Source organism: Mytilus galloprovincialis, chromosome 5 (genome assembly GCF_965363235.1).
Source record: "Mytilus galloprovincialis chromosome 5, xbMytGall1.hap1.1, whole genome shotgun sequence".
NCBI classification, from domain to species: Eukaryota; Metazoa; Mollusca; class Bivalvia; order Mytilida; family Mytilidae; genus Mytilus; species Mytilus galloprovincialis.
In genome coordinates this window covers 49,003,833-49,031,697 of record NC_134842.1, presented here as the reverse complement: position 1 = coordinate 49,031,697, position 27,865 = coordinate 49,003,833, and the positions used below count along the sequence as shown (strand labels likewise).

Genomic DNA, 27,865 nt, shown 5'->3' with positions numbered 1-27,865 from the left:
CCTGAATCGCTCACCTTAATTTTTTTGGTTAAATCTCTCATCAATGATTATTTTGGCTTTTCAATTTATTTAAATGTTCTTTGAATCGTCCTATTTTCTTCAAAAGCAAAAAAAAAATCATTTTCTCCTATGTTCTATTTTAGCCATAGGAGCTATGTTTCTGACATACAAGGAAATGAAATATAAAATTTATACTAGATACTCTGAAACTCATTTAGCCTAAGTTTGGCTGAAATTGATACAGCAGTTTCAAAGGAGAAGATTTTTTAAAGCAAGTCAACATGATGAACAAATTGTGAAAAAAGTCTTTAAAGGGCAATAACTCCTTAAGGGGTCAATTGACAATTTTGGTCAAATTGACTTATTTGTAGATCTTACTTTGCTTAACATTTTTGCTATTAACAGTTTATCTGTATCTATAATAATATTCAAGATAATAACCAAAAACTGCAAAACATATTAAATTTTAAAAGCTTTGGTTGAACGGTTCATGAGTTAATGCACGGACAACATTTGATTGACGCCCGAAAAAATACCGAAAAAATGAATTTAATTTTTTACAAAATTAAGTTCTGGATACTATCTTATGATCATAAACAAGCTTCTGTCCAAGTTTGGTACAAACCCAGGATAGTTTAAGAAAGTTAAAAAACTACCTTGATCAAAAACTTTAACCTGAACTTTGCTCTATCATTTTCTATGTTCAGTGGACCATGAAACTTGGGTCAAAACTATAATTTGGCATTAAAATTAGAAAGATCATATCATGGGGAACATGTGTACTAAGCTGAATGGACTTCAAATTCTTCAAAAACTACCTTGACCAAAAACTTAAACCTGAAGCGAACGGACACACAGATGGACGAACTAACGAACGAACGAACGGAGGCACAGACCAGAAAACATAATGCCTCTCTACTATCGTAGGTGGGGCAATCGTAGGTGGGGCATAAAAATGAAATCACATTTAAACTTTTTTTTACACCAGAAATCAGGGACGTTCTCTGAAAGCAGGAAATATATTTCCTGACTTGTGCTCAACCTGTTCAGACGTCTCAGACTATTTTTACTCAAAAGATTTTATCCTTTAAACAGGAACAGAGGTTAAAGACAAATCCAATCAAGGTGCACTCAGTGGGTTGAAAGATGCTTCAGATTTAAGATCACCCTTGCACACAACACAAATCATGTGGCAAGGCATTATGTTTGTTTTCCTTGATTCCAAATCATATAGAAGCTTCAAAGCAAAAAAGCTTTGATTTAAAACGTTTGATGACTGCAGCATCAGAAAGGTATAAAAAAAAAACCAACGCATCGGAAAGATATCACTAAAAACCAACATAGAAAAAAAAAATTTGGACAAGAATGGCCAATAAAAATGTTCGTGTTGCAGTGATTTTACAGGGTTAGTTGTGGAAAGGGAAACAAACAATAATTAATTTTTGGCCTACATAGCTAGTTGACACACAATGAATGTTGTGTTAGAACTTAAAAAAATTAAATTGGACATTTACCTGCTATGGTCCAATATACAAAATCTAAATACATGATTTGATTCAGCATATTTTAAAAAGAACCCCAACAATTCAATTTTTGATGAAATCAAAGAAAGTTCAATTTTGGAACCTCTAGAACTCAATGTGGACCAATTTGATAAAGGGGCCCAGACATCACAAATCTAAATAAACGATTAGAATCGGCATATCAAAGAACCCCAATAATTCAATTTTTGATGAAATCAAACAAAGTTTAATTTTGGACCCTTTTGGCCCCTCATTCCTAAACTGTTGGAACCAAAACACTAAAAATCAATCCCAATCTTCCTTTTGTGGTCATAGATTTCTATTTACTTATTCATACTAAAGTTATTATCCCGAAATCATTGGTCTTGGATGACGCTCAACAAGGCAGATGACAACAACGTATAACAAATATCAACTAAATTTTTTTTAATTATTTTTGCGGTTGTATCAAACGGACATATAAACCCATAACGTTAAAAGTGAATGTACCCAAATTCATGCTTCATTAAAAATTTGTGTGAATAAGCATTGTGTATACATTTTTTATATTATTTGGTTGATGCAAACTTCAGTTAGAGAATGGAAACAGAAAATTCAGCATTGTTTCCATAATTGTAAAGAAATATTTAACTTAAATGGAAATTAAGACCTCATTTAACACAAAATTAAAAATAAAAGGTTGAAAAATAAAAGGCAAAGCTACAATATTTACAAACCTTTCGGCTCATTAATGCCATGAATTGATAGCCATACCACAGTGGTAACATCCTGTGTTATCTGATCTAGAAAAGAAAAAAAATACAAAAATAAATATGTAGTAAATATATATACTGTCTTAAGTGTTGAGGTACAATATCCAATAAAGAAAAATAAATCTAACATTAAGACGAAGTTGCAAGTGTTGAATTAATATTTCTGAATGCAGTTGTTTGCCAGCCCAGAATTGCATCAATTGAGGGCAGTATGTTTATTATACTAAGTGCTTGCAGAAATTAATCCTAACTACATAAGCCAAGGTTGTTTATAATTATTAGGATTTTAAATAGCATGAAACATAACCAGTGCTTAACAATTGTAAAGTATTGTGTAACTTATATTCAGAACTGTTAACGTTGGATTATGTTGCTTGATGAATTTGGTGATTAGATTTTGTCAGTTGTCATGGTTGTTGTAGGATTTTTCTTGGATTTCAGTATTTCTGTTATTCTACTTTTTTTGTTATGTATAACAGCACTTACAAAAAGATTTTAATCATTTTAATTAGCCAAACATCATGTAGTCGCCAGAAATATGGTCATTGTATCGAAGCACATGTGAATGGTTCCAGTATGAAAAGAAGATAATTACACTTTTGCGAGATATGAACAAAGAAATGTTTAGCAACATTTTGAAAGCATATATTTCATGCTATTTTCATTGCATGAAGTTTTAGAAGAACAATAATGTATACAAAATCATACATGTACATGTATTATTGGGGAAAAAAATTAAAAGCAAAGGAAGGGTGCTTTGGCTGTTGTCTTTCATCCTAAGGTCATGGTCAAATGGTGAGTACCCTGATTTAACATAAGTGAATTTCTTTGTTAGTGTGAGTAACCCTGCAAAGACGCCATTGGCATTGCAACAATTAATAAAAGTATATTTCAGGTGTAAGTAGGATGACAAAAGTATCTCTTATATTTGGAACTTGTAGCTTAACAGTGGAAAAGGTGTTTTCTAGAATTGATGCCACAGTAAACCAATCTTATTTCTCGGATTTAAACAAACGAGTAAAGGTTCTGTGCTACAAGATAAAAAAGTATCATAAGTATAATGTGTACATACATTTTGAAGTTATTTTGCATTTTTTACAAAAAATATTTACATGGTAATAATGAGAAGTTCTGTTAATATTCACATGCAAATTTCAAAAACGCACACATGACATAGAGGGAATAAAAAGCCATATCTAGTTGTTACAATGGTCAACAATTATGGTCATAATTTAACTTAGGACTCAATAAAAACCAACGCATCCCAGCTGGAGAAAACTCTGCAAATTTTGTTTGTTTTTGGATTTGCAAATTTTAAATTCTTCTTCTTGTCTTTATCATGTTTATGTGTTTACAGATTTTTTTACATCATTTATTAATCTCCCACATTCATGACATTTGAATCAAATGATTGATGATTTGAAACAATCACATGGTCACAGTGTGCCCACATATAACGCATCCAAAGACGATTGTGTAAGATTTATTTTAATTCATTCAGAAGTTATATTATAACTTGCTTATTTATAAAAATCTGACATTTTTTTTTTTTAATATTGCAATGTATTGTAATGAAAGAAAAAACAGTGTATCGCTGTCGATAAACACATCTACATATTTTGTTCTTGTTATCTACAGAGTTTTATAAAATTCTGTTGAGTGGTTTCAGAGGAGTTGGAATGACTAGAACAGGACTGATGGACAAAGTCAAAAACATTATACCCTACAGAACTTTGATCCATGGGTTATAATTAATGTACATGAAATAAAAATCTCAGACATAAGAGATTTTATTTTACTTACACACAATTTTCCATTAGGATCCCCCATGATGCAAACTGTCACATGTCAGTTCTTACCATGCTGACCAAACCAATCACTCTGTTTTTCTCGATACTGTAACAAAAAAGAAAGATACATGTATAACAAAGGTATATGTTCCATACTCCAAGGTATATCTAAAAGTAAATGTCCATAAAAACTGTCAATACAAAATCCCACTATCATATCACTATTAGGTAAAAATACCATTTTTTTTTTAATCATTGTTAATGTTCCATTTTCTGTTCATCGTTCCAGAGTTTTATTTTTTTTACACTATCTACATGTATAGTATATAAATAAAAATGGTGTTGTGATGTAAACAAATGACACCATAATGACATTTATGTGGTGAAAACAGATACTTTTGCAGTACAAGCTATTTATTTGTCTAGCAAATATAAATAATTGCATACAATTCACATTTTGTATCATAATCCTTCATGCTTAACAAATAAATTATATACATGTACATGTAATCTGGCATATTTGACTGTAAACACTGAATTTGACTGAGAATGTGTATGTATGCATTGAAAGAAGTGAGCTCCTTCTTCATGTGTTCATCAGAAAACCAGATGCTCCACAGGGCGTGGCTTTATACGACCGCAGAGGTTGAACCCTGAACGGTTGGGGCAAGTATGGACACAACATTCAAGCTGGATTCAGCTCTAAATTTGGATTGTGATTAAATAGTTGACACATCATAGGTTTCTGACACAGAATGAATGTGTTCTAATGAACTTAAAATTTTTGTTTTCTCTTAGAGCAATTCACTATGCTGTTGAATATTAAACCTCTCAAAAAAATGTTTGAAGAAATTTTCTTTTTTATTTATGAAATTTCAAATGAGAAAAATTGAACCCAATTTTTTTAATCACATCCCCCTTTCCCTTATTCCAAAACTAATCTCAATTAAAATTTCTAATGGAGTTTGCAACAATAACTACTCATTTAAATACATCATAAAATATTAAGATGTTAAAAAACTGCTTGTTATCACTGAATGGTAAAGATTATTTTAATTTATCAGTTGGTAGTAAAAAGTGAATATACATTGTATATTGTATATAACAAAGATTTAAGTTGATTCTGGACAAAGAAAGATAACTCCAATTAAAAAAAAATCTTGCTATTGCACAATATTTTGCAATTAGATATTTCTTGCTTACTATTCTGGACAAAGAAAGATAACTCTAATTAAAAAAAAATTTGCTATTTCACAATATTGTGCAATTAGATATTTCTTGCCATTGCGCAATACTGTGCAATTGAAAAGACTTGCTATTGCACAATACTTAATATAATAATTTTAGATCCTGATTTGGACCAACTTGAAAACTGGGCCCATAATAAAAAATCAAAGTACATTTTTGGATTCAGCATATCAAAGAACCCCAAGATTTCAATTTTTGTTAAAATCAGACTAAGTTTAATATTGGACCCTTTGGACTTTAGTGTAGACCAATTTGAAAACAGGACCAAAAATGAAGAATCTACATACACAGTTAGATTTGGTATATCAAAGAACCCCATTTATTCAATTTTTGATGAAATCAAACAAAGTTTAATTTTTGACCCCGATTTGGACCAACTTGAAAACTGGGCCAATAATCAAGAATCTAAGTACATTTTTAGATTCAGCATATCAAAGAACCTAACTGATTTATTTTTTGTCAAAATCAAACTAAGTTTAATTTTGGACCCTTTGGACCTTAATGTAGACCAATTTGAAAACGGGACCAAAAGTTAAGAATCTACATACACAGTCATGACAGTTAGATTCGGCATATCAAAGAACCCCAATTATTCAATTTGGATGAAATCAAACAAAGTTTAATTTTGGACCCTTTGGGCCCCTTATTCTGTTGGGACCAAAACTCCCAAAATCAATACCAACCTTCCTTTTATGGTCATAAACCTTGCGTTTAAATTTCATAGATTTCTATTTACTTATACTAACGTTATGGTGCGAAAACCAAGAAAAATGCTTATTTGGGTCCCTTTTTGGCCCCTAATTCCTAAACTGTTGGGACCTAAACTCCCAAAATCAATACCAACCTTCCTTTTGTAGTCATTAACATTGTGTTTAAATTTCATTGATTTCTATTTATTTAAACTAAAGTTATTGTGCGAAAACCAAGAATAATGCTTATTTGGGCCCTTTTTTGGCCCCTAACTCCTAAACTGTTGAAACCAAAACTCCCAAAATCAATCCCAACCGTTCTTTTGTGGTCATAAACCTTGTGTCAAAATTTCATAGATTTCTATTAACTTAAACTAAAGTAATAGTGCGAAAACCAAGAAAATGCTTATTTGGGCCCTTTTTGGCCCCTAATTCCTAAAATGTTGAAACCAAAACTCCCAAAATCAATCCCAACTGTTCTTTTGTGGTCATAAACCTTGTGTCAAAATTTCATAGATTTCTATTAACTTAAACTAAAGTTATAGTGCGAAAACCAAGAAAATGCTTATTTGGGCCCTTTTTGGCCCCTAATTCCTAAAATGTTGGGACCAAAACTCCCAAAATCAATACCAACCTTCCTTTTGTGGTCATAAACCTTGTGTTAAAATTTCATAGATTTCCATTCACTTTTACTAAAGTTAGAGTGCGAAAACTAAAAGTATTCGGACGACGACGACGATCCCCTAAGGAGTTATTGCCCTTCATAGTCAATTTTTAACAATTTTCTTAAAATTTGAAGATTTTCAATAACATTTTCCACAGAAAGTACTGTTATAGATAGAGATAATTGTAAGCAGCAAGAATGTTTAGTAAAGTAAGATCTAAAAACACATCACCATCACCAAAACACAATTTTGTCATGAATCCATCTGTGTCCATTGTTTAATATTCACATAGACCAAGGTGAGCGACACAGGCTCCTTAGAGCCTCTAGTTCTATAGTACACTGCAAATGTGTATGAATTACAATAAATGAGTATTCATTATGATATAGCTACCCAACAACATAACATAGAACTTACCTGTATATGCATTTTAATAACAGCTTTTCCTATTAATGTTGCACCAAAAAATGTCCAAAATGGAATGAGAAAATGACCACATGTTATTCCTGCCAAATCAAACAGAGGGTTTGGTATCTGTAAAAAAAAGTAAAATTTATAATCAAAACAATCAAAATTGAATTTATACAAATTCAGAGGCAATCCAGTTTCACAATGAAGTAAGCTTAAATAAAATCTATGCTTTTTCAATGTTTAAAAGAAAACAATACCAATTTCTAAAATTAGCCTATATTTAATATTTTATCAATAGATATGTACCAACATCTGAGCATCTGCAACTCATATATTTAACTGACAGACTTCTTATACAGATTTAAAAATAGAATTAAAGAACAAAGAGGCACAGATTAAAATAAAGCATGTTTTTTTGTCTGATAATGGACAAATTGACCATGTTTATAGAAAAAATGTTTTGTCGTTTGGAAAAGTTTTTCCAGAAGTGATGTTTTTAAGATTAATACCTGCATAGGGGCCAGCTGAAGGACACCTACGGGTGCGGGAATTCTCGCTACATTGAAGACCCATTGGTTGCCTTCGGCTGTTGTTTGCTCTATGGTCGGGTGGTTGTCGCTTTGACATATTCACCATGTTCACCATTTCCTTTCTCAATTTTATACTGTAAACCAACTTATTTTCGCGGATACTTTATTTCGCATTTATCTCCAGCTAGTCTACTTCACGGCGATTTAATTTCGCGATTTTTTAGTTAACTTGATATAGTTTAATAAGGAAAGATCCAAGTTATACATATTCGCGACGATTTAATTTCGCGTTATTTTTCTTCCCCCAAGAGTCGCGAAAATTAATCGGTCGCGAAATTAAGTTGGTTTACAGTATTCAGAATTTCAGACACAAATTAAAAGTACCATTTATTAAGATTAAACCTTACATAGAAACCCCAGTAATGTTTATCTAGCTTAGTACTTACCGATTGATTGATTGATTGTTGGTTGCTTAACGTCCAGTGGCAAATATTTCATGCATATTCAGGACGAGAACAAGTTCACAATAAGTACAATAGGTAGGTCTTGTCACAATAGAGGCCATCTGGGATGATGGTCGGGGAAATTTGGACTGCCACTGGAAAATGAGGGTTTATTGGATAGGGAAAGAAATTTTGCCTTGCAACAGGCCACCTACGGACCCCTCAAAGAGTTGTTGCAAGGGTTCTTTACGTGCAAAGAGCGTGGCACTCTCTCTACACGAGACATCGGATTTAACGTCCCCATTCTGACCGGACGTGACTGCGAACTTGATACATCCCGCACAGCCAACCGGACACCCCACTTCAGCAAGCGTTTTACTGCCAGTCGAGAGAAGACCAAGTGACCAATATTTCTATTCCCCAGTCACCCTTGGGGGTCAGTACTTACCGATGCACAGGCTAAGATACCAAAGAATCCAACTTTCTGTACAAGGTTATGTACAGTTAATTTAGATTTTCCCATAAATCCCTGAAAATAAAAAATAAAACAATAGACAAGAATATATTAAAAATTCTTTTCCAATTATCATGCTTGAGATAACAGAAATTTCAAATCCTTCTTGTTTGTTTACTATTTAAATGCATTTGGACACATTTAATTCTACTTTTTAACCATTGTTAACTCTAGATCTACTTGAAATATGAACTGATTTAAAATAATGGATAAATTTTTTGTTGCTAATTTGCTTCTAGCTATATTTTCCTCGTTTTAGGTCATATGCTCTTATTTTTTTTTTATAAGTTTTGGATTTTCAAATATTTCCACCTAAAGCATTGCTGAAGAGTCATTTCTTGTCAAAATGCACATCTGGTGCAGAAAAATTGGTACCTTTAATGTTATTAATTACAGTAATAACTAACAAACACAGTGAACAAAGCTAACAAAGTCATACCCTCTAAGCACTGTAAAAAGTGTGACAAATCAAGCCAACATAACAAAGAAGCAAAGTCGTGAGTTTTGTTAAGACGTAGCATATGGTTATTTATGTGCTCAATATCATTATGCAAGAAAAATTCTTTAATTTTTTTAAATGAAATCCATTTCAATGCTGGTTCAGAAACAAGATGCCTAAAAACTTCTGAAGATATAGTAGTCCAAATATGAGACATGAGAATGAACAGACAAACAGACCAACAAGTTAAACATACAATTACTATATACAGCTCCCTTAAAAAGGAAGGTATAATACCTACACTGTTAGTGAATTTTAAAATGGATATCCCCAAAACCATAAATAATATTATCTTCACTCGGACAGTAAGAACAAGATAACGTTTCTTTGTTTACACCGTCAAGTAGTGTTCAACAACTGTATCTATATAGATTCCTACACTGCATCAAGTGTATTACGATATTTCTCCACTCGAGACAGTTAAATTTTATTATTTAAAGCACGAGGCTTAAAATTTAACTGTCTCAGGTGGAGAAATATCGTAATACATGAGTTATAGTGTCGGAATCTGTTTCTCTAATGATTTTTATCCTTCTTTTTCAAAGATTTTCAGAAACTTGTGTTCTTTATATGCGACGTCATCAGGCATTGCCGCCTTTTTTCATGGCGTCACAATAGGACAATTCAGAAGAAAAAAAAAACATTTAGATGTCATAATCAAATTTCGACTAATCATTTGCCGAGAACAGATTTTTCACTAGTGAGGAGAAATATTTTTTCTCACACCGGTCAGGAAATGTGAAAAAAGCACAAAAATTAGAGAAAGTATCATCAATGTCTGTGCATAGATGTTAAAGAGGAGTTACACTTACAAGAGACAATTACCATAAAAAGCTCAGTATGATAAGTCCCCATTCCCTTTTTGCAACAGGAATTCAGAAAAACCTTTTTGTCACTCAGTGAAATTCTTCAACTTTCAAGATCATGGTCGTTTAAAATGTTTATAGTTCAAAATGTTGAAAAGGATTCTAGAACACTGTTATGACTGTACAGATGCTAAATAAACACAAAATAAAAAAATAAACAATTTCATTGTAAGTATGTAAAACATGTAGAAATTTGATCCATAATAAATATTGGGGAAAAAATACAACTTGATATTAGGTGTTAGCTTTTAGTAAATTACTGTTAAATTTATTCATGGCTTGAACGTGTGATGACCGTAGCCAAATTATCCGCCAGCAGCTGTCTGAAACACCAAATCCAATAAATAACTTCTTACGTAAAAATGTAGTTTATACATCATTATGCAATGCTATGAATAGAAATAAGAAATGTCTAATGAATTATATTACATTTTGATATTTATTAGTAAATATTTTTAATTGAATATTAGTATGGAACAGATAATCATTAAAGAATTTGAAAAGAAATAAAGGTGCCCTCTACTCTTTCAGAACATTTCGCAAAGTAAGCAAACATCACAAAATTCTTGCCTTAAGTACTTCAAAATTTGCACTGCTGCCCAGCAATTTGAGATTTGCAGTAAGACTATTGATTTTGCAAGCCCGAGTACGGTGCCACATATTGTAATATTGAAGTAGGTTCAATTATCTCCCCTATCATAATACGACCAAGATTATATTCCTTCATGTACATTGTCAGGTAGAGTTCTACAACTGTGTAAAGTGACCAACAGACAGATAGGTAGTCTGATTCCTAGATTTAAACCTCAAAAGCTTAGGTTGTTGGAAGGGGAGTTTAAAAAAGATAGAATGCCACTTACATTTTAAATCGTGTCAATGGTTTCACAAAAGTTGACACAAAATGCACAAAGGACAAAAGTAAAAATTATAAAATAGACAAAACAAGAATGTGTCCAAAGTACACAGATGCCCCACTCGCACTATCCTTTTCCATGTTCGATGGACTGTGAAATTGGGTAATAATCTAATTTGGCATTAAAATTAGAAAGATTATATCATAAGCAACAAGTGTACTAAGTTTCAAGTTGATTGGACTTCAGCTTCATCAAAAACTACCTTGACCAAAAATTTAACCTGAATGGATGCACAGACGAATGGACAGACGAACGGAGCCACAGACCAGAAAACATAATGCCCCTCTACTATCGTAGGTGGGGCATAAAAAACAGAGTGATTACTAGAAGGCACCCACAAAAACATGAAAGGCCAAAAATAACAGTACACACTCTCACTCGGACCATAACCTGTGAGACTTACTAATTCTTCAGGATGCTCTTTTTTCTCATGAATGAGTTCTTCTATTTCTTCAAACTCATCGTCATCAAGATCTGCCCCTGACAGCCTGGCTGCCCTTGCCATAAAATAGGGCGGCAATTCTCCAAGTGCTGTCCCAGCACCCTGAAACATAAAGATATATTTTTTTAATCTCTCACTCTATAATATAAATTATCCAATAATTAGTACTTCTTGTATGGTGTGGTATAAAAAATATTCTTGCATTTTTGTGCCTGTCCCAAGTCAGGAGCCTCTGGCCTGTGTTAGTCTTGTATGATTTTTAATTTTAGTTCATTTATATCAGGGCTCACACTACTTCAGAATTATAGGGAGAAGTGACTTCTCTTTTTGAAACTGATAGGGAGAAGTGGTGAGATTTGAAAGAGAAGTGCTCATTCGCGCGGGTGCGCTACAATCTGTTTGGATTTTACAATAGTATAAAGGGCCATATGTAAATAATGTTCTTTTTATGTTGATCAATTCATATGAGTAAAAAATTAAAATTAAAGTAACATTTGAAATTAAAAGTTGTTTAAGTTTTACTAAGGTTCTTGTGAGAAACTACCAACTAAATATCTAGCACTAAAAAAAAAAAATTATTTTAAAAAATGTAAAGAAATTATATCAATTACAATTTAATTAAAAATTATCTTGTGTATGAAATTCAGTGTTTCTCATAAAAAAAATATAAAAGTTATTAAGCTGGGCCATAATATATTGATATTAGTATAACAGTCTCAGAGTTAAGCAACTTTAATCAATAGTTTGAAACATTCATAAAAAATATAGGGAATTATATACACCAATCAATTAGATGTAACCAAAAGTCTCTTAATGCGTGTGGGATGCGTAATTTTTCCCTTTGGGATCAATATTCTTCTGTCAGCTGTTCCATCCGTGCGTCCGTAGTAATTATTGTAAAAGTACGGATTTCGGTCATAGCTGGTCCAGTTCAGATCTGTAGTTTAGAAATCGGTCAATGGCGGACGAATGCAAGAAAATTTACAAAAATAAACGATGTTTGACAAGTTATTTGGAAAGGAACATGACGGTTTTAATGCAATAAATGGATTAAACATTTACTGGAGGCAACTTTCATCACGTTTAAATGAAGTAACAAACTTATTTTGCTGCCGAAATTTAGGTTGATGTACGTTTTATAGTAACAAGCACCGGAACTTGCGAAAATGCACGAAGTGATAAAAAGTTGTATTTTTATCAAATAACCTGATACACACGGCGAAGACAATGCTTCAACCTCTTTTCTTAAGATAATGAATAGTTTATGTCTGAATTTCTTTAATTATCAGTAAAAGATTGATGTTTCATCAACTTGGTAAAAATTGAAAATGTCCGATGACGGAAGCGACTAAAAGCGACTTTCGTCAAGAACAGGGCGACTTGTTTTCGCTTTTGGGGGTCAGGGAAAGCGAAGTGACGGTCGGGAGGGCGACTTCTTCGCCCAAGTCGCCTGGTAGCGTGAGCCCTGTTATATATTTCGGGTTTAACATCCATTATCACTGAGCTAGTACACATTTTTGTTTAGAGGCCAGCTAAAGCATGCCATGGGTGCGTGATTTTTCTCTTTGTGTTGATGACCCATTGGTGGTCTTTGGTGAATATTGCTCTCAGGTTGGGTTGTTGTCTCTTTAACACATTCCCTATATCCATTCTCAATTTTATCTTAATATATATGATGAGTTTATTTATTTGCTATGATAGTTTAGGAGACAATATCATTTTCATAAAGGTTGAATATATGACATACCCACATAATAGCTTCAAGTCTGACTTTATTCATTATAGTCCATAATGATACTGTACTGCCATCTGTAACACCTTCCGGACAAACAATTCTAAAAATACAAGATTACTTAAATTTAATCTAGTGTATAAAATAAGGGATCTATATACATTTATTCATATATGACATTATTTGTTAACACAGTTTAAAAATTAAATCTGTTCATCAATATATTTTATAAATTACATAAAATAGGCCGTTAGTTTTCCTCGTTTGAATTGTTTTACATTGTCATTTCGGGCCTTTGCGGTATGGGCTTAGCTCATTGTTGAAGGCCATACGGTGACCTATAGTTGTTAATTTCTGTATCATTTTGGTTTCTTGAAAAGAGTAGTCTTATTGTCAATCATACCACATCTTCTTTTTTATAATAAATATTTAAGAAACTATATGTCATACAACTAATAGGGAAAGAAACACAAGCAAATTAAAGAAAAATGCTATTTCAACATAAGAAATTTATTAAAAAAAATCCAGAAAATTATAAAATTCAGAATTGATTCCTATCATTCACAAAATAAAACAATTCAAACAGGAAAATTAATCTTCAAAATATTACTGAACACAAAACTTTGTTTTTGATGAAGTAGAAAAGTATCAAATGAAAAATAACTTTCCAACTACTTAAAGATACTGTTTATATTGGAAGGTTAAAAATTTAGGAAGATTAACACAATCATACTATTCTGTGAAATTTAAGAGTAAGCAAGTCTTTCAGAAACTTTAAATCAAAATTTTATAAAGCATTCACTGAATCCATTGATACATGTATCTTACTAAATTAAGAAATATGGGAAGTATTAGCAAACAAGAATGTGTCAATAGTACACGGATACCCTATTAACACTATCATTTTCTATGTTCAGTGGACTGTGAAATTGGGGACAGAACTCTAATTTGGCATTAACATAAAAAAAGATCATATCATAGGGAACATGCTATAAGTTTCAAGTTGATTGGACTTCAACTTCATCAAAAACTACCTTGACCATAAACTTTAACCTGAAGCAGGATAGACAGACAAATAAACGACGCACAGACCTAAAAAGCTACTGCCCCTAGGTGGGGTATAAAAATTTTAAACAAAACATTTTTAAATTAAAGAACCTTAGTGAGCGCGCTCACATACCCCACGTCCCCACATTGTCATTGGAGAAATAAAATAAGTATGAGAAAAAAAAATTGTATAAAAAAAAAAATTGAATCATAATTTCCTGTCGATATACACATCTACATAGTATGTCCTTATTATCTGAAAAGGTTTCATGAAATTCTGTTGTGTGGTTTGAGAGGAGTTGCGATGACAAAAGGTTGCAGTAGTATATTGGGCAAATAAGTTCAAAGGGGCGTAACTTCTGGGAAAAAAATTGAATCATAATTTCCTGTTGATATGCACATCTAAGTAGTATGTCCTTATTATCTGAAAAGGTTTCATGAAATTCTGTTGTGCGGTTTCAGAGGAGTTGAGATGACAAACTGTTGCAGTAGTACATTAAAGTAAATAAGTTCAAAGGGGCGTAACTCCTGGGAAAAAAAATGAATCGTAATTTCCTGCCGATATGCACATCTACGTAGTATGTCCTTATTATCTGAAAAGGTTTCATGAAATTCTGTTGTGTGGTTTGAGAGGAGTTGCGATGACAAAAGCTTGCAGTAGTATATTGATCAAATAATTTCAAAGGGGCGTAACTCCTGGAAAAAAAATTGAATCGTAATTTCCTGTCGATATGCACATCTACGTAGTATGTCCTTATTATCTACAAAGTTTCATGAAATTTTGTTGTGTGGTTTCAGAGGAGTTGAGATGACAAACTGTTGCAGTAGTACATTAAAGTAAATAAGTTCAAAGGGGCATAACTCCTGGAAAAAAAATGAATCGTAATTTCCTGTCGATATGCACAACTACATAGTATGTCCTTATTATCTAAAAAAGGTTTCGTGAAATTCTGTTGTGTGGTTTGAGAGGAGTTGCGATGACAAACTGTTGCAGTGGTACATTAAAGTAAATAAGTTCAAAGGGGCATAACTCCTAGAAAAAAAATTGAATCGCAATTTCCCGTCGATATGCACAACTACATAGTATGTCCTTATTATCTGAAAAGGTTTCATGAAATTCTGTTGTGTGGTTTGAGAGGAGTTGGGATGACAAAAGCTTGCAGTAGTATATTGATCAAATAATTTCAAAGGGGCGTAACTCCTAGAAAAATCAAAGAGCTGATAGCTCTGAAGTGGAAGAAGGTGAATAAAAGGTAACTTGAATTACCATAAAAGCAGCCCCACTTACCCAGGCTGCTTTGTTCCATTATCGTTAAAATGTATTTTTTTTCTTCAAACAAGAAAAGGTCATAAGTACATGGATTTCCCATCCGTACAATCATTTTCTATGTTCAGTTGACTATGAAAATTAGGTAAAATCTTTAATTTGGCAGTAATTAAGAAGATCATATCATCAAGAGGAACACATGTGTACTAAGTTTCAAGTTGATTGGATTTCAACTTCATCAAAAACTACCTCGACCATAAACTTTATAACCAGAAGCAGGATGGACGGACAGACTAGAAAACATATTGCCCATAAATGGAGCATAAAAATAGTAAGACTTGTTACATACCTGCCAACTTTTGAAAGTTCCCATATGGGTTTTTACTGCACAACAACAAAATTAAAGGTTACAATTTTTAGCGATGTATTTTGCAAGATCTGGATTGTCTAGAAAAAGTGTCATATTTGTATGAACTTACATGACTTACATGCCTTTTCCTTAAGTCTGTTTGCATAATTCTAGTTATATATTAAATCGGTAGAAAATATATACATGAAGCTAGCAGAAGCTAGACTATTAGCCTAGTTGCACATATTGTATGTTGACTTCTAACCAGTTATAAACAAATTTAATATATAAACTTCAATTTAATCCTTGAAAGGAGGTCTAAATTAATAAAATAATTTATAAATTTTAATTTTTTTATTTGTCCAAAATCATTATAATTCATTTAATCAACATCCTTTTATGATTATTTGATTAAAATATTAATCATTTATAGTCTTTTTACCATTTACATTTTTAAAAGCAAAATAACTGAAAACAGGATAAAACAAAGGGAAGTAACAAAAAAGTATTTCAATATTCCCAATACACATCGTTTTGATAACACAACGGCAGTTAGCCGGAGGTAAACATCGTTGATTACCAGTATGTTTGACACCCAAGCTGTCAAGTGAAGCCATATAATTATACATCTTCTTTGATGTTCAGGTAAAATTTAACACAGGTGTCAATTACACCCGTACAGTAGTAAGAAATGATCAAATATGGTGTCTGAAAAATTTCATGCACGGGAGTTTTTTCTCCTAAACGGGAGGTTCACATGTATGTTACGAAGGGTATCTAATTCACATGACAAAGGAAACCCATGAATAAAGATAACACTTTATATATCCTTTTTATTTATATAAAAATAAAATCTTCTTGTCTGCAGGATTGCAAATTCGTAACTTCAAGGGCGAACTTGTAAACAGGGCGAGTTGTACCGATACCAAATTCACGCATGCGTAATACAAATATCTACAGTTAAAACATCCTGTTACAAGTAAACAAATTAAGTTCATGTGGATGAGATAAAATCTAATAATTTACATAAATAAAAGGGTCATATTTACGATAGTGATTGTTTTACAATCATAATTTACAAATTAAATGATTCAGATGCCCAATCATGTGTAAAAATCGGTGTCAGGAATCTAAGTTGTTTTGAAATTGTAATACACGAAATGAATGCGGCATACGGAGACTCAAAGCCAATGGTCGGCCCCTTAAGTCTTCAGAAGACTTGACGTCTTCTTCCACTAAAAATTGAATCGTAATTTACTGTCGATATGCACATCTACGTAGTATGTCTTATTATCTACAAAGTTTCATGAAATTTTGTTGTGCGGTTTCAGAGGAGTTGAGATGACAAACTGTTGCAGTAGTACATTAAAGTAAATAAGTTCAAAGGGGCGTAACTCCTGGGAAAAAAAATTAATCGTAATTTCCTGTCGATATGCACAACTACATAGTATGTCCTTATTATCTAAAAAGGTTACGTGAAATTCTGTTGTGTGGTTTGAGAGGAGTTGCGATGACAAACTGTTGCAGTAGTACATTAAAGTAAATAAGTTCAAAGGGGCGTAACTCCTAGAAAAAAAATTGAATCGCAATTTCCCGTCAATATGGACAACTACATAGTATGTCCTTATTATCTGAAAAGGTTTCGTGAAATTCTGTTGTGTGGTTTGAGAGGAGTTGCGATGACAAGAAACAGGACTGACTGACGGACGGACGGACAGACGGGTCAAAAACATTATACCCTCCGCAACTTCGTTGCGTGGGGTATGATAAACTTTATACATACTCTGTTGGATATGGTGGTTCTGGAAAGTTTGTAGATTTACATTCATAAGCTGCTAACGTTACTGCTGCAATATGTGGTCCCTGAAATAATACAAATTAAAGAACCTTAGTGAGCACACTCACATACCCCAAGTCCCCACATTGTCATTGGAGAAATTAAATAAGTACAAGAAAAAAAAATGGTATAAGAAAAAATATTGAATAATAATTTCCTGTCAATATACACATCTACATAGTATGTCCTTATTATCTACAAAATTCCATGAAATTCTGTTGTGTGTTTTCAGAGGAGTTGATATGACAAACTGTTGCAGAAGTACATTGAAGCAAATAAGTTCAAAGGGGCGTAACTCCTAGAAATAAAATTGAATCGTAATTTCCCGTCGATATGCACAACTACATAGTATGTCCTTATTATCTGAAAAGGTTTCATGAAATTCTGTTGTGTAGTTTCAGAGGAGTTGCGATGACAAACTGTTGCAGTAGTACATTAAAGTAAATAAGTTCAAAGGGGCGTAACTCCTAGAAAAAAATTGAATCGCAATTTCCCGTCGATATGCACAACTACATAGTATGTCCTTATTATCTGAAAAGGTTTCGTGAAATTCTGTTGTGTGGTTTGAGAGGAGTTGCGATGACAAGAAACAGGACTGACGGACGGACTGACGGACGGACGGACTGACGGGTCAAAAACATTATACCCTCCGCAACTTCGTTGCGTGGGGTATAATAACATTTAACATGGGATATTGTGTATATGGAGTTGTAGAGGATGGCATCTAAATTCCTGTAAAAATAAACTCTGAATCTAGAATTTCTGAAAAACACAAAGTAATCTTTTTAACAGACTTAGAGATAAGACAAAATATACAAGTTTACAAAACACAACAGAACTGCATGTAATCCTGGTCAATCACAAGATACTCAAAAAATGTTTGTAATCATGTGTTTCATGACAGACTAATGTTAATACACCTAGATAAAGTGCTCACCAGATATAATAGAAATGTATGTAATCCTGTCCCCAGACCTACAGATGATAGTACACCAAGATATACTCACCAGATATAATAGAAATGTATGTAATCCTGTCCCCAGACCTACAGATGATAGTACACCAAGATATACTCACCAGATATAATAGAAATGTATGTAATCCTGTCCCCAGACCTACAGATGATAGTACACCAAGATATACATGATATACTCACCAGATATAATAGAAATGTATGTAATCCTGTCCCCAGACCTACAGATGATAGTACACCAAGATATACTCACCAGATATAATAGAAATGTATGTAATCCTGTCCCCAGACCTACAGATGATAGTACACCAAGATATACTCACCAGATATAATAGAAATGTATGTAATCCTGTCCCCAGACCTACAGATGATAGTACACCAAGATATACATGATATACTCACCAGATATAATAGAAATGTATGTAATCCTGTCCCCAGACCTACAGATGATAGTACACCAAGATATACTCACCAGATATAATAGAAATGTATGTAATCCTGTCCTCAGACCTACAGATGATAGTACACCAAGATATACTCACCAGATATAATAGAAATGTATGTAATCCTGTCCCCAGACCTACAGATGATAGTACACCAAGACCTAACCAATATGCACACCATAATACATATTTCTCTATTTTTGCAACATACTGAAAAATGAGGACATAATATATATCATGGGTTATAAATTCTTATTGATTTCTTCTTAATAAATCTAATATTTCTTTTAACCCTTTCACTGATTGCTGCCCAGACAGAAGCTACTCTGAGACGATGGCTTCCCTGGCTACTATTGCTCAAGTGGGAGATCTTCATAATAAATGTCAATAAAAACTTGTTTGTAGTTATTTGTGTATTTATTTCATTCACTAACACCATGTTCACAGTTTTATTCATGTTTTGATCATTTTTTCCTCATAAAATATTCAAATTTTCAAATTTTCGGCATTATATCTAGGTGAAATTCTCAAAATTCTGCTATTTGACCCCAAATCGTAATTTTTTAACCCAAAACGGCAAACTTTAGAAAAATTTTATGAGGCTGTACAAATTCCTCACACTGAATGACTGAACGATGTCCATCCCAAGTGTTTTGTACATAAAACGACATTTTATGTCAAACCAGGTGCTCCGCAGGGCACAGCTTTATACGACCGCAGAGGTCGAACCCTGAACAGTTGGGGCAAGTATGGACAAAACATTCAAGCGTGATACAGCTCTGAATTTGGATTGTGATCAAATTTTTGACATTATATGTTTTTTTTTTACACAAAACAAATGTCAAGATTTTACAAATCAATTAAAGATTTCTTCAAACTTTTTAAATCTAAAATTAAATAGTTGACACAGCATAGGTTTCTGACACAGAATGAATGTGGTCTAATGAACTTAAAAGTTTTTTTTTGCCTTTGAGCAATTCACTATGCTGTTGAATATTAATCCTCTCAAAAAAATGTTTGAAGAAATTTTCTTTTTATTTATGAAATCTGAAATGAGAAAAATTTAAACCCCCCCCCTTTTTTTCACATCTCCGTTTCCCTTTTTCAAAAACTGATATCAATTCAAATTTCTAATGGAGTTTGCAACAATAACTACTCTTTTAAATACATCATAAGATATTAAAATGTAAAATAAAGTGCTTGTTATCACTGAATGGTAAAGATTGGTTGGTAGTAAAAGTGAATATACATTGTTTATTGTATAAAACAATAAAAAAAACTTCATCAGCAACATTTTATATTGGCAAATTTCCAATGAAGTTATTTACATAAAGTTATTGGCAAATAAAAATAGAAAATGACATCATAGTCAAGTCTGGTAAATTTCCAACATATATTATCAACTACTATTCTATACAAAGAAAGATACAGTACGCCCAGAGAGTTTGTAATCGCGAACTTTTATCACCGATTTCCGAGTGTAGCGGTGTGACACCGCGAATCACGGATTCTACTCCCAATTTCCTCCAAAGATTCTCTCCCAACACCGCGTGGCTGTTAATTGGTTTATTGCCCATCGGATGAACTGAAAATTAATGACGCGTGACAACATAATCGGATTAGCCAGATTTATTACCTTTGTACATTTAATCGATCTTGATTGCACCTGTGTGCTTTAAAATACGTTATTTAAATGTCCATTCATTGTCAGATAAAAGTGTGACATTTTTATTTAAAATAAGATAATTATTCTTGTATGTATATGCCCATGTCATTGTCATATGAAATAAAACGTAAAAACGTATAAAAATACGAATAAAACACTTATTTAGTATTTTCATTATAGTCCGATCAGGTCATAATTTTTGTTTTTTCAACAAAGTTTCAACAAAGATGATTTTACCACAATTAGAACCTTTTATGACCTACTCAGTAAGCAATATCCGGTTCATTAATAGTTTAATATTATATAATTAATATCAACTGGCTTAAAACAAAATGATGTTTTTACGGTAATTTGTCCAATCTAAATCAAACCCTAGAGTTAATTTATCGGACCAACAAGTGAACTCTGTTACTTTCAATTTATTTTGAAATGTAAAATATTATGTTTCACTACCTCGGTAGATTACCGACTTGAAATATTTGAATTTAAAAAAGAAACAAATAGTTTTGTATGCAATGTGGCAGCCCTATATTCATAAATACAGAGATAATTCCCCGCCCAGACACAACACAATAATCACAACCTTATTTAATTATATGAAGAAATAAAATCATGTGTTTTTTTATCTGTTATGATCTGTTATTGATCTTTTATTTTTTTAAATAAAATTGGATTGGCGCAATCCGTATTTTACTGCTCGTTAAAAGTCCTCGGCGAAATATAAAAAGAAGTATTTCAACAATTTATACTATAGAATATTAAAATGAAATTATATCGTACAAGAAAGAAATATGTAAAAAAAAATGTGGATCGGATTTTTACGATCGACACATTTTCACAGAGGATCTTACCAACGCCCATCAGGAACTGAACGACATGCATCCTGTTTTCATCTACCATTAATGTATAGTGTTGACTATGGAAGTATAAATAATGTCCAGGTTTATGTCCTCTGTTGACTGAGAAACGTATAAATAAAAGGCTGATGTTCGTTTATTCAGAAAAGGAATAAAATTTAGAATCTGGTTAATCAATTTTAAAAGGACCTTCTAGAGCCTCAATCTTAACACACACAAATGTCAATCATTACAAAGCAAGTTTAAACTTTCAATGAATTTTCCCACGGTTATCCAGAAAGGTCACCTGAGTTTACTGTTACATGATACTATTTCCCGCCAAATAAAAATCTCGTGGACAAAATTGATGTCACTATTTTTAGCATTCAATATTGTGAGCGAAGTCAAGTTCAAGTTCAACCACGCACTGTTGATCACTGAGATGCGTGTCGTCTTCCCACGGCAAAAAATATTTAAAGATCACTGTTCTAAATACAATACAAAAGTTTACATTCATTGTGCGTAAATGAATATTATGCAACGACGAGTTGATGCAGCTATAGCAGTATTCCTGTTGTAGCCGAAATGTATTATATCCTAAAGTAATGCTAATCGTGAAGAGAAAATGCCGTAGACTTATTAAGCATAACAAATGGTGAATAGTATTTTCTTTTTTACTTGCATATACAAGTTTTAAGACACGTAATTTTCTTTAAACTCACTGCTCACATTCTATACCTTCAGCGTTTGTTTCCGTTTATTTTCACGCAAGTATGTCTCTTTTCGTAAGTTACATAAATTACCGATAAATAAAAACGAGGTCATAATCAAGTATAGATTTTTTTTATAAAACTTTAATGCAATTGAAAGCATTAACAACAACGTTTTGGATTTTAAAACTTTTATTTTGTAATCGTAAAATGGAATTATTAGCATAACAGATAGTGAATAATATTTTCTTTTTTACTTGTAGTATAAAAAACTTTGAGACGTGTAATTTTTCTTTGAACTGCCCTCATTTATTCTCCGTTTATTGTTGCACAATTATATCTCTTTTAGTAAATTAAATATTTATTTACTGATAAAAAAACGGAAGTCAAAATCAAATATAGTTGTTTAAAAACTTGATTAAAATGTACAGTGTAATTGAAAGATTGAAAGAATTAACAACAACGTTTTGCTTTTTATTTTAATCTTTCATTTGTTTCAAGCAATCAGATATAACCTGATAACCAATAGACAGGAAATACAATTGTTTAATTACATTAGAAATCTCACATACCTTGACTGTCGCGTGCCGGCATAGATCAGACGGATTAGGGCAATTAATTACCTGGTGTCACACCGCGTCACACCAGACTGGGAGAGATGTCGCTAATACAATAAACAAAAGGTAGCGGATTTACGTGGAAGTCGGAGGGAATACTCCCAAATTTCTCCGAGAATTTTGGGAGGGATGTCGGAGTTTCCTGGTGTTACACCAGGAAAAATTAGCGGAGTATGGAGTTTGGGATTACAAACTCCTTGGGCGTACTGTAACTCCAATTGAAAATTAATTGCTATTGCACAATATTGTGCAATTAGATATTTCTTGCTATTGTGCAATACTGTGCAATTGAAAATTTCTTGCTATTGCACAATACTTGATATGGAATCCTGATTTAGACCAACTTGAAAACTGGGCCCATAATCAAAAATCAAAGTACATATTTAGATAAAGCATATCAAATAAGCCCAAGAATTTAATTTTTGTTAAAATCAAACTTAGTTTAATTTTGGACCCTTTGGACGTTAATGTAAACCAATTTGAAAACGGACCAAAAATTAAGAATCTACATACACAGTTAGATTTGGCATATCAAAGAACCCCAATTATTCAATTTTTGATGAAATCAAACAAAGTTTAATTTTGGACCCCGATTTGGACCAACTTGAAAACTGGGCCAATAATAAAAAATCTAAGTACATTTTTAGATTCAGCATATCAAAGAACCCCAAGGATTCAATTTTTGTTAAAATCAAACTACCCGTAGATACTCGCTTATAAGTCGGAAGTTTGGGAGTAAAATTCAGAATCCAGAGAGGGGTACCGACTTATAAGCGAGATCAAGCAACCAGAGGAAAAATCCAAGCTCGAGAGAAGTGGTCAGGAGTGAATTTCCTGGTCAAAACTACGTCGGTGATTGCCAAACCTACATAAATCCCTAAATTAAAAGTTTTTGTTGAAAATAAATGACTACAATACTGTCTTTGTGTTTTATTTGTTCTCTGTTAACATTTTTCTGTCAATTTGTTTTGAATTTCCGACTGCTTCCGGTTTGTGTATTGATTTTCATGGTCAAATGGTTTGTGCATAAACCCAAAAGAAAAAGCCAAGAACCAAAAATGAAAACGAGATAACAATGTACCAACTATGTAAAAGGATGTATTCAGCGGAGTTATTGTGTCATTATTGTGATATCATGATATCAATTCAATACTTATAAATCATACAATAATCAAAAATAATTTTAAGATTCATTCCCAAGCTCAAAATATTATTCATTAAAATGTCTCAGGTAAACACAAAGATTACAAAATTGATTGGCAAGCCAATATAATCCATTGATAACCCCTAATTAAGAGACAAAGAGTTGTATTCACTAAAGGTGTGAAAAACATCAGTGATAGGTGAACAGATGACACTAATGAGTTGGGAGTTATTTTAATATAAAGTTGATTAGCTTCACTTAATTTTTTTAATCCTTTATAAATCATCACAATATAATGAGAATTATGAAGTGTACATGCTCCTTTAACACTGAGTTATGTGTGCTGTGAAAATATTGATTGACTTTAAATTTTTTCAGGTTCATATTGGTTTATGTTCGCTTTTCTCAAACAATAGGTTCTTAGTCATACCCTACAAAATCATTGATGCATTACGTAAACAACACATGGCTAATCTGTAATCAAACAGTGAACAAAACAACAGGAATAAATACATCTTTATTATTAAACAGCTATATAAATTATCATAATCAACATCAACTAAATTCAAACCAAACAAACATTCATGCAGAAAATGAATATAATTCCTGGATTTGCATTGGTTTTACCGGCGTTCAGTAACTGTCAGCTGCAAACAAAAATGTCCAAATTTTGTCCGACTTATACGAGGGTCAAGACTAAATCCTCAGAATTTGGAGCTGAAAAGGGCATCCGACTTATAGTCGGATCGACTTATAAGCGAGTAGCTACGGTAAGTTTAATTTTGGACCCTTTGGACCTTAATGTAGACCAATTTGAAAACGGGACCAAAAATTAAGAATCTACATACACAGTTAGATTCGGCATATCAAAGAACCCCAATTATTCAATTTTTGATAAAATCAAACAAAGTTTAAATCTGGACCCTTTGGGCCCTTTATTCCTAAACTGTTGGGACCAAAACTCCCAAAATCAATACCAACCTTCCTTTTACGGTCATAAACCTTGTGTTTAAATTTCATAGATTTCTATTTACTTATACTAAAGTTACAATGTATGGTGCGAAAACCAAAAAAAATGCTTATTTGGGTCCCTTTTTGGCCCCTAATTCCTAAACTGTTGGGACCAAAACTCCCAAAATCAATACCAACCTTCCGTTTGTGGTCATAAACATTGTGTTTAAATTTCATTGATTTCTATTTACTTAAAGTTATTGTGCGAAAACCAAGAATAATGCTTATTTGGGCCCTTTTTTGGCCCCTAATTCCTAAACTGTTGGAACCAAAACTCCCAAAATCAATCCCAACCTTTCTTTTGTGGTCATAAACCTTATGTCAAAATTTCATAGATTTCTATTTACTTAAACTACAGTTATAGTGCGAAAACCAAGAAAATGCTTATTTGGGCCCTTTTTGGCCCCTAATTCCTAAAATGTTGGACTAAAACTCCCAAAATCAATCCCAACCTTCCTTTTGTGGTCATTAACCTTGTGTTAAAATTTCATAGATTTCTATTCACTTTTACTAAAGTTAGAGTGCGAAAACTAAAAGTATTCGGACGACGACGACGACGCCAACGTGATAGCAATATATGACGAAAAATTTAATTTTGCGGTCGTATAAAAATGTAATATTTTAAAAAAACTAAATAAAAAAATTGTATAAATTAAAAACAAAGAAAAATTGTAAAAATTGAAAATATGAAAATATATGACCAAAAACAACTTTGAATAAGAAATATTTTGTTAATTTATATTTTGACAAAAATTATCAACATAAATTTATTAAAAAACATTTACCAGGCATGCGCCGGAAAGTAAACATCAGTACGTTGATGGTTTTCTGTAACAAAAGAAGAGAAGAAGAAATCCAACCCCCATAATAGATCATGAATTTATACATTTTTAGAATTATTTATATTTATTTTATCAAATATTATAGGATGCCGAATTGACTTTAAATAGGTGCTGATTTGACTAGTTCCGATTTAACAAGGTGCCGATTTGACTTGAAGTTGTACCCATTATAAATTGCCTTCCGACAGAATTTCGGCTGTAAAATCTCTTCTCTGTCCACATTTCAGTCCTAACCTTTTGAAATGTGATGTAACATCCCCCTGGCAATCAAATAACTCTACTAAATGTGTGCCATGAAGATGTAAACATAAAACATAAATTGATAATGTTACAGACAGCATCCATGTTGTATACAGCGCCATCTATAAATAGTTATAATGGGAGATAAGGTAAACTTCTTCTTCTTCTTCCAAATTTTCACATCCTTAGTAGGACAACCACACCGTTACGGCGTGTAGAACAAAACCCACCACCATGAATGTAGGAATATAATATGTACACTATATTGAATAATGATATCCTCCACTAATATATACAGGATCACTTCATGTTGCACAGAACGGGCAGATTTAATACTGCTGTTCCTCAATCCCAATCTTAACCAGCGCATACCAAATTTAAAGCACAGAGAACTTGAGAAAATACGTCGAGGAAAACGCACCAGAGAGGAAAACTGCACATTGGGACAATTCGTGCCAACAGGCCATAAGATTGAGGATTGAGGACGTATAGAAGAGGGACGGTCGAAAGATACCAAAGGGACAGTCTAACTCATAAATCTAAAACAAACTGACAACGCCATGGCTAAAAATGAAAAATACTAACAGACAAACAAAAGTATACATGACACAACATAGAAAACTAAAGAAAAAACAACACGAACCCCACCAAAAACTAGGGGTGATCTCAGGTGCTCCGGAAGGGTAAGCAGATCCTGCTCCACATTTGGCACCCGTCGTGTTGCGTATGAGATAACAAATCCAGTAAATAGTCTAATTCGGTAGGTCACATAGCTTGTAGTATGCATTCTTAAACCTATAATGGTTTACTTTTTAAATTGTTATTTGTATGGAGAGTTGTCTCATTGGCACTCACACCACATCTTCCTATATCTATTAGTTGCGTTAAAAATTGTTAGGCTAGTTACCGGACATATATACAGGGGGGATTACAGTGGCGGATCCAGAACTTTTCATAAGGGGGCCCGTTGACTGACCTAAGGGGGGCTCCAGTCATGCGTCAGTGATTCCTTATATAAGCAACCAATTTTTCCCACACAAAAGGCGGGCGGGCCCCCAGGCCCCCCTGGATCCGCCTATGGGTTATATATGTTTACGTAGTAAAATAGTAAAAGATAAATGTTGTAAAATAAATTACTTCACTCACATTCACACGGGTAAAAAGAATAACAAGCTTGCAGCATTTAAATCTAAAAATAGTTCGCTTTTCACAATATAGACTAAGGATCTAAAAGCTAAAACACTTTGTCTTCTTTTCATCAGAGACTCTGTTTTCATTAACTAAAATCGAATAAAACGTTCATAGTGTCTACATACTTAATCCACGCATAGAATTTGTCGTTTTACATCATAACATCTAATAAAAAGGTTTTTAAGATTTCATCGTATCTATATATTAGCACTTTGTGTGACGTTTACGATCTAGGCACGCACTGTATATGTAAAGCCAATTGTCATGTTTTTATTTACTTAGATCTAAAACTTAAAAACTTGTCTTCGTCTCAACTCGGCCGATTCCGTAACCTCATCTAGGAAGGAGCTAGAGTATCGGATTCTACCGAGGATTGTCGAATGCAAACCACCCTTCAGCTAATCAGAAAATGTTTCACGACTATTTTTCTGACTTACAGTGTTTTTTTTTTGGGGTTTTTTTTTTATAACCTTCTTCAGTTCAAATAATGATAACCTATAGAATTTATTGTCGTTCTTTGCAAATCAAAGATCTGTGTTTTGTTTTTTTACAATTTTGGTATGGATACATACAGGATCATAAAGGAGGGGGAATAGGACCTTTATCGGGACTCCGGGATCGGGTGTTTTTAAACTCGGGATTTCGGGATTGACCCTTTCGGGATCCGGGAATCC

General features: G+C 32.8%; 2 protein-coding genes across 2 annotated transcripts; both read right to left on the bottom strand.

Annotated features, from left to right (window-relative positions):
• Window positions 1-1,393: 1,393 nt before the first annotated feature.
• On the bottom strand, window positions 1,394-10,663 carry LOC143074058 (vacuole membrane protein 1-like). Its single transcript, XM_076249607.1, has 5 exons — window positions 10,589-10,663; window positions 8,500-8,580; window positions 7,085-7,201; window positions 4,079-4,171; window positions 1,394-2,305 (listed from the first exon to the last, which is right to left on the bottom strand). The coding sequence occupies exons 1-4, from the start codon at window positions 10,661-10,663 to the stop codon at window positions 4,124-4,126; spliced, it is 321 nt and encodes a 106-aa protein (XP_076105722.1). The 3' UTR covers window positions 1,394-2,305; window positions 4,079-4,123.
• On the bottom strand, window positions 10,097-27,329 carry LOC143074056 (vacuole membrane protein 1-like). Its single transcript, XM_076249606.1, has 6 exons — window positions 27,317-27,329; window positions 25,995-26,020; window positions 19,034-19,144; window positions 17,465-17,544; window positions 13,034-13,121; window positions 10,097-11,388 (listed from the first exon to the last, which is right to left on the bottom strand). The coding sequence occupies exons 1-6, from the start codon at window positions 27,327-27,329 to the stop codon at window positions 11,011-11,013; spliced, it is 696 nt and encodes a 231-aa protein (XP_076105721.1). The 3' UTR covers window positions 10,097-11,010.
• Window positions 27,330-27,865: the final 536 nt, after the last annotated feature.

What these genes read in the sequence shown, in the direction of transcription:
- LOC143074058 (XM_076249607.1), bottom strand. Translation starts at nt 10,663, where the DNA reads ATGTACATGAAGGAATATAATCTTGGTCGTATTATGATAGGGGAGATA. An exon ending in GTATCTTAGCCTGTGCATCG is followed by an intron (nt 7,202 to 8,499) that starts GTAAGTACTGAC and finishes TTTTTTTTACAG; the next exon opens with ATACCAAACCCTCTGTTTGA. An exon ending in TTATTAAAATGCATATACAG is followed by an intron (nt 4,172 to 7,084) that starts GTAAGTTCTATG and finishes TTTTTGTTACAG; the next exon opens with TATCGAGAAAAACAGAGTGA.
- LOC143074056 (XM_076249606.1), bottom strand. An exon ending in ATACATTTCTATTATATCTG is followed by an intron (nt 17,545 to 19,033) that starts GTGAGTATATCT and finishes GTATTATTTCAG; the next exon opens with GGACCACATATTGCAGCAGT. An exon ending in GAACCACCATATCCAACAGA is followed by an intron (nt 13,122 to 17,464) that starts GTATGTATAAAG and finishes TTGTATTTTTAG; the next exon opens with AATTGTTTGTCCGGAAGGTG.